The 13,679-nt window shown below is 46.8% G+C and overlaps 1 protein-coding gene across 1 annotated transcript in view; it reads right to left on the reverse strand.

Moving 5' to 3' along the window:
* Nucleotides 1–667: 667 nt before the first annotated feature.
* GALNT14 (polypeptide N-acetylgalactosaminyltransferase 14) overlaps nucleotides 668–13,679 on the reverse strand; it is a 102,041-nt gene continuing 89,029 nt past the window's right edge. Inside the window, exons 11-15 of the mRNA XM_042789922.1 lie at nucleotides 12,996–13,088; nucleotides 11,243–11,326; nucleotides 9,934–10,078; nucleotides 2,520–2,639; nucleotides 668–1,950 (exon numbers count right to left, since the gene is read on the reverse strand). Coding sequence (XP_042645856.1) covers nucleotides 1,792–1,950; nucleotides 2,520–2,639; nucleotides 9,934–10,078; nucleotides 11,243–11,326; nucleotides 12,996–13,088 — 601 coding nt within the window. The 3' untranslated portion in view covers nucleotides 668–1,791. The remainder of the gene's footprint in view (nucleotides 1,951–2,519; nucleotides 2,640–9,933; nucleotides 10,079–11,242; nucleotides 11,327–12,995; nucleotides 13,089–13,679) is intronic.

Consider the following 13,679-nt stretch of genomic DNA (forward strand, 5'->3'; position numbering starts at 1 on the left):
AATCACTGCAGCACATGGAAAGCATCTATACACTGCGACCTTTTGTAAATAAAGAGCAATACTGGTTCTGCCTCTAAAGCTAGGGAGATTTACGCATATAGCTTTCTCCCAGCACTGAGGGAAGAGAAACTGAGGCAATAAAATCCTGAAAGCTAGCAATTTACTCAAGAAGGGATGCTGAGAGCACTCGAAGGCTAAAAGCTTATGGTATTTGACCTATAGTTTGCAGCACAGGAAACAAAGGATAGGATTTTCATTAAACCTTAGCATTTTTAGAGACACAAACTATATTTTTTTTCTCAAGTCACACTGACAGTCCTATGAAAGTTCTCGTCGAGAGTTGTTACTACACAAGGACTCTGTGCACATATTTCGGTGATTCACTGCCTGTTACCTGCTGCTGTAGTGGGAGCTGCTCTGAAAAACAGGCTGGAAAGGACCTTCCAGCCTTCTATTCCCAAGGCCCCTTCTGAGGTCTTCTATCTTATTCTCCTTTGGCAGTCACCTCACTCCCACATAGTGATAGATCCTGACATGACCTTTGGTTAATGACTTATCTCCAAAAACTGAAGAAATAATTTCTGCCACGTCTGCCTAAGCTAAATGACTTCAGGAGAGAGGTACTTTGTGACCCAGGGTTCTCTGTTCACAGGTGTGACTGGGGGAATCCTGAGCCTTTTCCTCAGTACTTCACATCTTGGGCTACAAGATACCTGGGAAGCAAAACCAGATGATAGCCCTTTTCCTTTCTAAGAGCAGTCTCTAGTTTTAATTACCTCATCCGTTCCTTCGGTAGCAGGACTTCTTGGGAGTCCCCTCTTCTGTAGTTGGGAAATTGGGAAACAGAAATATGACACAATTACCTTAAATTACCAAAAATATTACTTTTATGGAAGAAAAGTGAAAATCTGACTTATTCCAGATCTGAAGCAGACATATAGTGAGATTACAGGGGAGTTTTCAGTGTCCAAGGTTCACCCATGACCTTCAGAGAGGAGAAATAATCATGTTACTGCCTTTCCTCCCAGTTTAAGAGCAGTTTATATCCTTTAATCTCACACACTGAATCCTCTGTTTGCTTGGGCTTTGGAGATTCAACAACCCCCATGTGCAGTTAGCACAGAGCAGGACTCCCCCTTGCTGGTTTGATCCTAGCCACAGCCATAAATGGCTGCCCTGCCTCTGTATGCACAACACGTGCGTGGATCAGATACAAATTTGAACGTGCAACACGGCTCCACCCGTGCTGTCTGCAGAAGACATACTCATCTGCAGCAAATAAAAAGTGCAAAGATAATTCAGTGTTTTCCACTTGATCCCAGGCGATGTTTCTTAGCACCCCTCAGCACATCCCTCTTTACGCACCTGCCTCACCCCCCAAAAGCTATTGAGATGCTTGTTTTGCTGAGTCCAAGTCTCCTTTTGCTCGCTAAGGCTCTTCTACCTGTCTTTCTAGAGAGATTAATCAATACTATGCACACTGAACTTCTGTAGGGCCCATTGCAGGAGTCCTGGTATCCCTCTAAAACATTTCAAGTTTGGTTTTTTGCCATCCCTTCTCTTTCAATGTATGACTGGCCTAACAGGCCAATACCAGCTGCATGTCTTGCAGAAAACATCTGTTGTTCAACCTGGAGTGCCAAGTCTTTATTTTTATTTGAATGATTCTTCTCCTGTCCCATAGTACACAGGGACCCCCAATGGTTTTGCATTTGAGCTCCATCTGGTGCATCTTGGCTGCATGTAGCAACATCTCAGTGCCCATCCCCTCTGTGTAAGTCTTCCAGCAGGTCAAGACATCACCATGTCCCAGCGCTGACTCATGGCTGTGCTCTCACAAGGGTTGATGACAAGCTCTTTGGTACTCTCATTCGTGTCCCCAATGGTCTCAGTGTCCAAACAGAAGCGTGAAGCTATGTGTTCAATGTGTGATCCAACTTTACCCCATCGCTGAGGAGAGACACACACGAGAGGAGAAACAGGGGTGAGCAAGCTTCCCCCTCATTATGTTTTTACTATACTGTTCCAGCATCAAGAGAACAGTCTTCACTAAGCCTCTGTGGCCTGATGCTGGGAAGTACAGGGTCCCCAAACCCACACTGAGCATAGCACATGCTGAGCATTTCTCCCATCAGAAGCACAGTCATTTAAGTTCAGCCTCCTCCTGGCTTCAGGAAGATAATATATTACTAACAGCTTTTTCCCCAGGTCACTAGTTCAAATGCCAGCTTGATGATTAACTGCAGAGAAATGTTAGCATCTGCTGGCTGACTGGCAGCCAGTGTGAACTAAATTGCCAGTTTTGGTTTGACTTCTGCAGATAAGTATCCAGATCACCACCCGCATTAATAGACATCCCTACCAACACACTCATTTAAGAGGCAAAGGGCTGAACAGGCCAGTCTGTATTCCCAGATAGACAGATGAAGTCAGAGCACATGGGCGATTTGATGTACAGTATTACTATGCTGAAAGAAAGTGAACTTCGAAAAAAACAGGGGATCCATGAAAGGGCTCACCTGCTTGTTATCACCTTCTTTGCAAGGTGACAGCAGCACCTGGGAACCAGGGAAGAGGGTGTACACAGACAAGCACAGCTGCTGCTGGCGGACTTGGTGGTTGTATGTGTATGTCCATTCCTGTAAAGAGGAATAAAAAGAAAGGAAGTGAGAGATCAGGGTTGATTCTTGGTATTCTACCTGGAAAGCAAACACTTTGGCTTGGATCCTGCCCCCTCTGAAACCAAGCACAAACCTCATTGACTTCAAGAGGCACCAGGACAAGTCACTACGATGTTTCAAGCCTCCCCAAAACTGCAGCTGTCATTGGGGGATTGCACATGCCAAAGAAAATGTCTACAAAAGCTGCTAGAAGAAAATAGTTCAAGAGGCAAAGGATTTCATAGCTGGAATTGGGCTGTGGTTGGGGAACAGGGGGAAGGAAAAATGGCAGAAGAGAGGCAGAAATACTACACATAATGTGCAATCCTCTTTTTGTGAGGAAGAGCAGCAGAGAGCTTTGCAGCTGGCAGCAGGAGAGAGAAGGTGATACACAGCGAATGTTTGCAATTCCCAGGATTCTGTTCCCAAATATGACAAAGGACAGGGATAAAGCTCCCCTTTATATCAAGGAGTGGAACCAAACTCCAAACATTTACTGTAGTGGTTTGCTATGACAACTGCTATTTGGATCCCCTGGGAGGTTTTTTTCTCATACTGCGTTTCATGTTTACCTGCTCTTTATCAGCTCCTCAGACCAAGAAATAGTCTTTGGGGGAACAGAGACTCTGTCCTGTGTAAATCTTAACATACTGCGGGGCTCTCTGGGATCATCCTCTTTTTCACCCATGGATGTTTTTCTTGGGAGGAAAAGAGAAGTAGCTGATAGTTCAACCAGGATTTCAAAATGTACTAGACAAAGCACCATGGATGTACAGATACAGTGCTTAGCCCAGGAGTATTTCAGAGAAATTTACTCCCAACGTTTACCCCAACTGAATGTTTTCCATCATCCACCTGTGCCCATATGACCCAAGAGCAGCTCCTGTGGGTCTGAGACTGTCCAAGCAAGGATGTCTCCCTGCTATTTGTGTGTGTACACAAGCAGACAAGAGCTGCTTTGGCTTACAGGAAACTGCAAACCATAGCTGTATATAACCCTGGAGAGTGACTTCTGGAACAGGTTTTTTGCTTATAACTTTGTGTGAGCATTAACTTTTAAATTAGGGCTGGAAGGGGTTTCTGAGGGCCTCCAGCCAGCGTGCAAAGCAGGATCAACTCCTGCTGTGTAAACGGCTCTGAGATAGCAGTCAGGCAAGCAGCAGTGGGAGCAACTGGAAAGCAGGTTGCTGAGCCGTGGCAGGGCAGGTGAGCAGGACTGGAGGACAAACAGCAAGCTGGCTTCACTAGCAGAGGGCAATAACCACGCTGGAGAGAGCCAGGCCAGGGAGCAAGAGGGTTTCTGCAATTGGCCCCAAGAGCCAAGGCTTTGACAGGGTACAGGCTGTGAGAACTGGGAAAGCTGCTGTAAAAGAGAAAGTGCAGAGAGAAAGCAAAACAGTTGAGAGCTCAGTGGAGGAGTCAGAGCTCCAGGGGGAGTGATGTGAGCAGGAGTGTTGGCAGTGGAGGGGAAGGCAGTGCTCATGCATGGCATTTAGGCTGGGTCTGAAAAAATGAAGGGTGATGGGTGCTCCTGGGAGACAGCAATCCTTTCTGAGTGCTGGAGCGGGAAGTGAGAATCGCTGCCCTGATCTCAGAGCTGGGACGCCTGCAGCTCCCCCTGACTTTCAATGGTGGAGGCTTTGGGTTGCATTAGCATGAGTTATTAGAGCAGGGAAATGCTTCCAACCCTTTGGTATTTGTCATCGTCAGCAGCTCTAACTCCTTTCCCCAACTTCAAAACAGACAGCTACAGGCATTTAATACATGGGAATATAAATCCCGCTTCATTCAGGTTCTTAGCCACCTGGAAGGGAAAACACACTTTTGCACAGCAGACCTAGACCCACAAGGACTTCACACTGTGATCCTCACACCCTGCACTTCTTAGCCTACTACTCCCCACCAGCTAGTGGAAATCAAACCTGGCTTTCTGAACAGCCTGCCCACAGGCTTCTCAGCGAGAGATGCCTAGGATTTCAGGACATAACAAGCATTCATTTTCAAAGCTGTAGTGTGCACCCAAAGGGCCTTCTGGCAACTACTTCTTCTTTGTTGGATGGAGCAGAATTTACCTGATCCTACAGTGAACATGTTCCAAACATCCCAACCATGCATGCTGTCAGCCGCTGTGTAAACCGCCAGTCTGGGAAATCAGGTGCCAAATTAGTCCTGCATCTGTGAAGAACGGAGCCCTATGGGGCAAGCTCCAACACCTGTTCTTGGCACCCGCACTGCTACAAGCTGCTTTGAAAACCTGCTTTACATTTTTAACCAGTTGTTCGTCATTTTAGCTCAGGGCAGGGTTGGAGCTGCATCCGTGAGGCTCCTCAGCAGCAGCAAGTTAATCCTGTAACTCATGTATATGTTGTGTTGAATCCCCCAACTAACTCAGGCCATGGGATTTTTTTTTTTTTTTTTTTTTTTTTTTTTACCTCTGACCTCTTAACCTCCTTGCGTCAATGAGGCACCTCATGGAGGACTGCTCCTCCCAGAGGTTCTCCATGCTTTTTTTCCAGGCCAGGCTCTGTTCAAGCCTTCCCTCTCAAGGCAGGACCATCCTCTCATTCAGCAAAGCACCATGGGGTAGACAGGGTGGTGGGAACCATCTCTCCTAAGTTGCTGTTCTTCATAAGAAGAGAGGCCTTTGGGGCTAGATATATGTGTCAGTTCAACAGATGACACTGGATCCTCCCCTCTTGCCCCCAGGCTGTCCTGCTACTATCTTTATCTAAACTGACAGATTTTCACATGGCTCTTCCATTTTAGCAGAATGGCTTTTTATGGAAGACAGTCCTGTTGAAAATGTTTTATCCAGTTCTAATCATGTCTTGTCTCTTTTCAGTCCTAGATGAAAGCCAGAGAAAATGATGCAGAAAATGAAGAAATTCTGGGGCAGGCAAAAAAAGTCACTTGAACACCACAGAATCCATTAAGAGTTTTGAGTTAAAATACAGGCACCCCATCTCTTCCCTGATTTGTATCAGTTTGGATGAAAATTCCTGCTCTTTTTCCCCATGAAAAATTATTTTATCTTCTAAACCCTGGCACACTGAGGACTCACGTGGCCAGCACATCAGTAACAACAGCAAAGCTTCACACCCCAGAGGTGGACGGGGCAGCCCAGGCTACTCCTAAAGAAGAGAGACCTCCAAGGAGCTAACATGGCTTTCAGACTGCAGACTGACCTGAAGAGATGCCAATGGGGTTTAGAGCTGACCCTGGCACCAAGGAAAAACAGACATACAAGGTGAAACTGAGATCAAGATTTGTAGCCTTTTCATAGACAAAGGTGAAGTGGTGGTGGAGCAAGGAGGAAGAGGATGGACTGGGACAGCAGAACTACCAGCTGCACACCACAGCCAGCAACCCCCTTCCTCCAAAGCCTCGGATAACACTAACCCCCGTCTAAGGCTGGCAACTATTTTTCAAGGCTTTAGCATCATTTGAGCAGGCACCTGTCACTGCTTAATCAGCATCACCGTTAATTGAGGAAATTATTTTAAAATGTGACCTTTGGCTTGGTGTAGCCTGGTTGGCAGGAGGAGAAAGGAGCCCCTCAGCCTAGCAAGGAGTAGCCCCATGAGAGCCCGGTGTTACATGATAGAGCTGTACCTGCTCTGCTGCCAGCAAGAGGTCAGCCACACCCTAAAGCCAGGGCAGCAGCTGGAGAAATATGTTTCTGAAGAAGCCGGGAACAACCTCAGCCCTCTTTTTAAAATCACAGCGAAGGATTTCCCAAGGTATGTAACTCAATGGGCCACATAGAATACCAAAGTACTCATCAAAATATTCATCAAAAGGCCCTGGGATGCAACTAGTGGTTCCACACCTCTCGGGAGAGGGAAACCAAAGTACAAAAGGTGCCCACAGCAGCCCGGGTGGAGAGATGACACTGCTGCCAGCCAGCCCCTCTGCTCTGCCAGCTCAGCCTGGCTCTGGCAGCTCCAGCTGGCCTTCGGCTGGGGCAGGACATGCCCAAGGAGGAGACAAAGACTTTTGAGGGGAGGAAGGTCAGAGGAGAATTTTTATGGTTGAGATGTCTCAGGAGGGACACGGTCAGGTTAGTTTGGACAGATGCTAAATGTTCTCCAAAGAAAGTGCAGATCTAGTCAGCCCACAGAGGTCCTCAAGCCAACTGGGGTAAGCTTCAGTGCCATATCAGGCAGATTATCACATTGCATTTCTTTCACAATGAGAGTCAAGGACATGCCACCCAAATGCAATGGCAGGCAGCCAGCGCCAAGGCCCAGATATTTTCGGGTACAGACCAGGGAAATGGATGCTGCAACCTTCCCACTGTTTCCTCACTTGTGTAGGAGATGACTAACTTTACACTCATCTTGCAGCTACTGCTTACATGTGTGTGAGTATCCAGGCCGAAGCATCTTCTGCTTTTTTTATCTGAAGTATGTCAGGTTTCATGGAACTGCTAATGATTAATGGTTTGTTAAATAAATCCCAGAGTCAGATGTCTATTCCAAATACGTATGTACTAGGATCAGCTGACACTTTGAAAAGAAAACCAATCACTCACATCTTCATCAGACAGACCAGGGCAAAATTATGATCATTTTCCGTCAGATGCATTTCTCTTGTGAAAAACTAAATCAATCAGTTCATTTAGCAAATGAGACACAACAAGACATCGAGTACCGAGGCTCCAGTGGGCAGGAGCATGGGCAGCGCCTGCTGTGCCCTGGGGATGGGCAGCACCACATAAAGATCTCTGCCAGTCACTATCTCAAAAGCTGGTCCCTCTGAGAGCCACCCCAGGGCACAGAGCCTGCCCTGACTGCTACCAGACCTTCTGGAGAGAGAAAGACCAAGTGGATCCCAGTGGTAAGAAGGTAGAGGTATCCTACACACAGATGAGGGGTCTTCTTGTGCCTCAGTGCCCCTTTTAGCAATTCAGAACTAATGCCAGACACCACCAGGGGGGGTTTCTGAGATCTGCTAGGGGTGTAAATCTGATTTCACCACAGTCAAAGTACTCTTCTCAATTTACCCAAACTATGGATGTGGCCAGAGGGCTCACAACATCCTTCCCCTGCACTACAGATAGAAAAAACTAAAATAAAGAACAATTGATTGCCATCTGATAACTCCCGTTCCTCTCTCCTGAAACCATGGTGATGTATGACAGCTCAGATCTTCTCTCATCTGGTCCCAGGACTTAATGCATATAATGTTTGTGAAGGGCTTGGGGAGCCTACTGGGGAGACAGCTACAGAAGGGCAACCAAGCAACCAAATTAATGCTGCTAACACTGATAATAAAGGATCTGGATGGCCAAGATATTTTCATAGTACTTTCTGAATGCCAGGAAAGCACAGCTTTGATTTAGCTAAACCTATTTTTCAAATAATGAAGCTTAGGGTAAACAAGATGTGACTTCAGTATGTTAAAAGTGAAGATTATTGCTCTATTCTGGTATACCAAATACAAAATTAAGTTGCATTCAGGACTGCTGCACAATCTATCTTACACAGCCTGGTGACAACCCCCTTGTGATCCACAAGTTCAAGTGGTCTTGTAACAATTTTGTAATTAAAATACAAATTTCTATTCACAATGAAAATTTAAGTATCCTGCTTTCATCTGAAATATTCTCCACAGGTGCAAGAAACAGAGAACTACCCTACAAAGACAGAGAAAGATAAAAGAAAAAGGTTTTTCTCTATTCCTGCCTGTGTATTGAGTGTGTATTCAGCAATCTGTTTGTAGTGCATTTTTCTGTTCCCCTGCAGAGTTAGACCTGGATGTGCACAAGAAATGGAGCTGCCATCCAGTGGGAAGTGTTGACCTACTACAAACTGCTGCAGAATCAGAATGGGAAGATGAAAAATTTGTGGCAAGGAAAATTCCAAAAAATTTACTCCACAGAAATGTCAAAACAAAATGTATTTGATGGTAATAAAACAATCCAACTTGTTGGCATGACATTTCGAATTTTAAAATATCACATCAAATTGGTATTTCAGAAAGACCAATGCCATTTAATTTTGAAACACTAGCTTGCAGCAGCATTTCCATTCTGATTTTTCCGGATTTTTTTAAAAACATCCAATTCATTGAAAGTTGCAACTGTCACTAAAAGTTTTTTTTTTTCCTTCATCAGAGTTGACCCTGCAAAACACGATGATCTGGTCTCATCAGCTCGCTTCTCTTGCTGTTTGTGAAAAAACTCCATGTAGCAGTGGAAGAAAGAAAAAGAATTCTAAACCTGGGAAACCAGTTAAACTATAAGAACCGTAACTATGCAGTACTTGCTGTTATATTCACTATGTTTTCTGAGCTGACTAAAATTCAAGCAGTCATTGTTGGTTTTACCAGACTGTGAAGTCGATATTATTTTCCTGACTAAAGGCAGGCATGCAACTGGATGTGAAAGAGACGCACGTCATGACATGCTTCATTTGCACATACCAACCAGGGACATTTTCAGCAGTATCACCAGGCTGGGCCTTTTAAATGCATAGCTACCTGGTTTGAATGTGTAACCATGAGGGATAAGGATGTACAGTCAAGTGGAAGCAAGCACACCATTGCCTATTAAATTATCTCATGACACCCTGAAGAAGTGAATGATCGTTATCCTCCCTGTTTTACAAATGGGAACAGTGGGAGAAGTTCCTGACATGCCCAAAATCATGAAGGGAGCCTGAAGCAAAGGCAGGTTTTGAAGCTGTGTCTTCAGGGTCTTGCTCCAGTGACTCAACTGCAAGACACATGTGCCTGCTCGTGGCTCTAACATTTCATAGAATATGCTTTTGAGAACACTGATTCATATGGCTTTTTCTCGTTTCAGTGAGATTGAAAAAAACGAGATCATCCTCATTAAATTCTCACTAGTTTAATAGGCAATCTAATATTGAAAGAATGCAGACTAAGAAGTTATAAATACCATTGCAATTCAGTGCATTTTGAAAGAAATAAGGCTGAAAGATGAGAGAAAATTACAGTTCTGTTTTTCTCTGATCTCTGCAGATGAACGGCGCGTGGCGTTCCTGAGCAGCAGAAAGTGCTCGGCGCTAGCATAGGAATAAGCGGTGCACGCTGTACTGTGGCTCAAGCACCAGTCCCTGCTGCTGCCCAGGGCCTCCACCGAGGTAAGGAGGACTTACCGGGGTTTAACTACGTGCTGCCTTAGGAAAGGGGCTGGCAGAACGGGTAATCCTCTAACAGAGCTTTAGCAAACTTAGGAAATCACCTTGAACCTGTCCCGGGGCCCTCTCACCAGCAGGCATCATGGGGATAAGGCAACACATCTTACCTGTGCTGTTGCTGCTGTGCCTTTGCTGCTGCTGCAAGGATTTAAGCTCAGGACGGGGAACTCTTGGGCTTCAGACATGTGCGACTCCAGGCAGCTCTGCCTTTGCCTGATCATCCCAGTCTGATAAAGCGATTCCTCGGGAATCCTGCGGGAACAGCGTGAAAACAACATCCTTACTCCCCTAGGCACACGGAGTACTCAAAGGGAGGCTCAGTGGGGTAAGGAGGGTGAAGTCACACCATTTTGCTTTCAGAAAATGAGAGTGGCAAGATCTATTACAATACTCAAACACTGAGAGCAGTACATGGACAGGGATGCTGCAGAAGCAGCACTCAGAGATGGATGACTGGCCTTTATAAGAGGAAAATATAAATAACACTGCACAAGGCAAACAGAGGAGCAAGGAATACACTGTGAGCAGGCTGAAGGTCAGCCTTCAGCTTACAGGAGTGGGGAACTTGATAACAAACTGCCACAGGGCGCTGGCATTCCCTGTGAATGCTGCTGTGCAATGCCACACATGGCAAAAAAGCAAGAAAACAGCTATAAATCATTTTCACACTGTGATTCTGCACTCAGCCATTGCACCAGCAGGTCCCTGGAGGTACCTCCAAAACTTCTGCACCCTTTCTGAGGATGGCTCCTGATTGTGACAAGGGCAATGGATGCAGTGGTTTCTGGAGTAATTTTGGTGACTAAAAGGGATCTGTGCAAAAGCAACTGTGGTAGAGCATATTAAGCAAAGCATTAGGCTAGGAGTAAGGCAAAGCCACCTGAACACAGGTCACAAACTCCTAGCGTGGATGCTTTCACAACAGAGGAGTCTTGTGTATCACTGAACAGTGTGAAAGGACTGGAAATTATGTGCTTGTTTTGTAAGCAAGAGCCATTAAGTACTGAAACAATCCCCCAGAAGGCTATGGTGGATTTTCCACCTTGGGATACTTCTGTATGGAAAACTGGCTATTTCTGTATATCACTTGTCCCACAGCAAGGGCAGGAGGATACCTGAGGAAGTCCCAAGAGCTAAGAGAAATAACTGGTGCTTTGCCCCTCACCAGCCCTGCAGCAAAGAGCCACGGAGTCTATAAGAGTGCAGGATCACAAATGAACCGTGTCACACTGTGAGCAAGCTGTGTTTAAAGCCAGCACAAAATCCACTATGCCCTTCTGTGAAGCCCAAGGGAGGGGGTGCCTGTGTGTCTGGGGCAGGAGGAGGTGTGGGGACTGGAGGTGCAGAGGAAAGCTCTGTGGGGCAGGAGGGATGGGGCATCCCTGCTGGAGACAGGTTGAGATCACACATCCATACCGAAGTTCAGGATAAACATTTTCCAGGTACCACTTGAAGCTGCGGCATTTCAACCTCTTCCGCAGCTCCACTCTGCTCTGGACGCTGTGGGAAGAAGATATCATAGAGATACAATGGAAACCATGGAGGAGAGACCCAGCGCACCAAAAAAGGAGGCTGAGAGAAACCCAACAGATATGCACAGACAGCAAACACAAGGGCATCAGCAGCTCTAATTTCTGCTCTCCTCTGAATGAGCTTGGGTGGCCGTTTTGACCTCTGTCTCTTTGGAGGTCTCACCTGGTAAAATGGCATGATGACATACTGCCATTTTAACAAGGTGCCTGGAGTTTGGTGGATGAAAAGATTCATGGAAAAGTACAGTCATTTAAAAATGATTAGTAGAAAAAAGTATGCTATCTACTATATGCAATAAGGAAATTTTTATATGTTATTATAAGTTACTCTTAGTTTACAGGACTACAGAAGTCCTTGATTTCCAAGAGCACCTAAACATGCCTTTAAGTCAGCAGAAGCTAATCACAGTGAAATACTTCTTTCATTCACTGGGGCAAAATTTCTGCTGAGGGATCATGCTGTATAGTGACATTTTCAAAACTCCAGCTCTTCCCTGGGCCAGCCTCTACCCATGGAGCTGTTATGAGATGGCATTTACAGAGCAGTAGGAAGCCTCCAGTACCTTCCCTTTGCACAAGCCATTCTCTACACCCTCAATAATTTAGCAGGATAGAGCTGTTACTTCATTTGGTGCTAGCGGATGGGAAGAGTATATGAATTCAGTGGAAATAGGCTAGTCACCAGGACTTTGGTTTATTTATCCTGGAGACTGAAGAGTAGCCACAAGGAGTTTGGTTTTGATTTGGAACCCTCTGTGGTCCAGAGGAAACTTTCTAAGGAAATAAAGAGCATATGAAAATGGGAAATTAACACAAATACTGACAGTCCTCCTGACAGGGAGGCATTTCTGACTGTTCACAGAATGAATGGCAAACTGCCTGCATACAAAGAAAGCACCTGCTGCTTTCCAATAAAGCCTTAGCGGGCCCAAAATTCTATGATTTTCCTGCCTCTCAGCTGCCAGCGAGACCTCTGGACTCTCCCTGCCAAACTCTGCTCTGGGACCAGAAGTACTTGTACCTAATGCCAAGGACAGGACATATGCAGAGGGGTTTTTCCCCCACCTTCATTTGGTTCACTCACTGGCGTAAACTAGCACAGCATATAAACTAGCTGTTTATAAGTTTCATTGCTGTGCTTATAGCATCTGCCTACCATTAGCATTTAATTGAGCGTTACTGCAGAAACAACGCGGGCGGGTTTCCGCAGCAGGGCGACGTCGCCATGCGCACCCGCTGCAGCGGGCAGGGCACGGGCAGGGCACGGGCAGGGCATGGGCAGGGCACGGGCAGGGCACGGGCAGGGCTGGGCAGGGCACGGGCAGGGCACGGGCAGGGCATGGGCAGGGCACGGGCAGGGCACGGGCAGGGCATGGGCAGGGCTGGGCAGGGCACGGGCAGGGCACGGGCAGGGCATGGGCAGGGCACGGGCAGGGCACGGGCAGGGCATGGGCAGGGCACGGGCAGGGCATGGGCAGGGCACGGGCAGGGCACGGGCAGGGCATGGGCAGGGCTGGGCAGGGCACGGGCAGGGCACGGGCAGGGCATGGGCAGGGCACGGGCAGGGCACGGGCAGGGCATGGGCAGGGCATGGGCAGGGCATGGGCAGGGCACGGGCAGCAGAGAAAGACACTTACTTTCCATACGGCCTCCCCTGGGCCGCGGGACGAGCTGCGTAGTAGTACTGCTTGAATTCGTCCATCCACACCTCCGCCGTGCGCTTGGTGTTTCTGAAGGAGGCGATGACAGACAGGTGAAACCAAGGAAACCTCCAAAGTGACACTTTTTAAAGTGCTTCGACTAATCCATCCCACTCTCCTCGCATCCTCAGCTTGGTCTTTGGCTTCACCCAAACCACCTTTGAGCCAGCCCACCCCTCACTACTAGAGAAGATACTCCTCCTTCCCATTACTCTAGGGATCAAACACAACAGGCCAAAGCCTGGGTGAAGAATTCACTGTTTCAGACTGAGCTGGATCCTTTCCATCCACCAGACTCAGAACTGAAGCTTCTCTTAAGCATCATCTCCCAGGCAGGCATGCCTGGGTTTTTATTTAGTGGCTGGGATGGAGCTCCGAAAAGTGGTGCAAAATTTGCCAAAGATTGGAGGCAAATATTCCCGTTGCATCAATCCTGTTTTGCACTCCTGGATTTCACTGAGGCAAATCACGGCATTCAAAACTTAAGAGAAAGCATCCCAGCCACAGTGCTGTAGCATAAATATCAGTCTACCACATCAGCCAGGTGTCTGCAAGGTTTATGAACCTCAGGAAATCTGTTGACTTCAGATGGTTCTAACTCCCCTTGCAAACGGCTTTGTT

This window comes from Tyto alba, unplaced genomic scaffold (assembly GCF_018691265.1).
Source record: "Tyto alba isolate M040663 unplaced genomic scaffold, T.alba_DEE_v4.0 Super-Scaffold_16, whole genome shotgun sequence".
Classification (NCBI taxonomy): domain Eukaryota; kingdom Metazoa; phylum Chordata; class Aves; order Strigiformes; family Tytonidae; genus Tyto; species Tyto alba.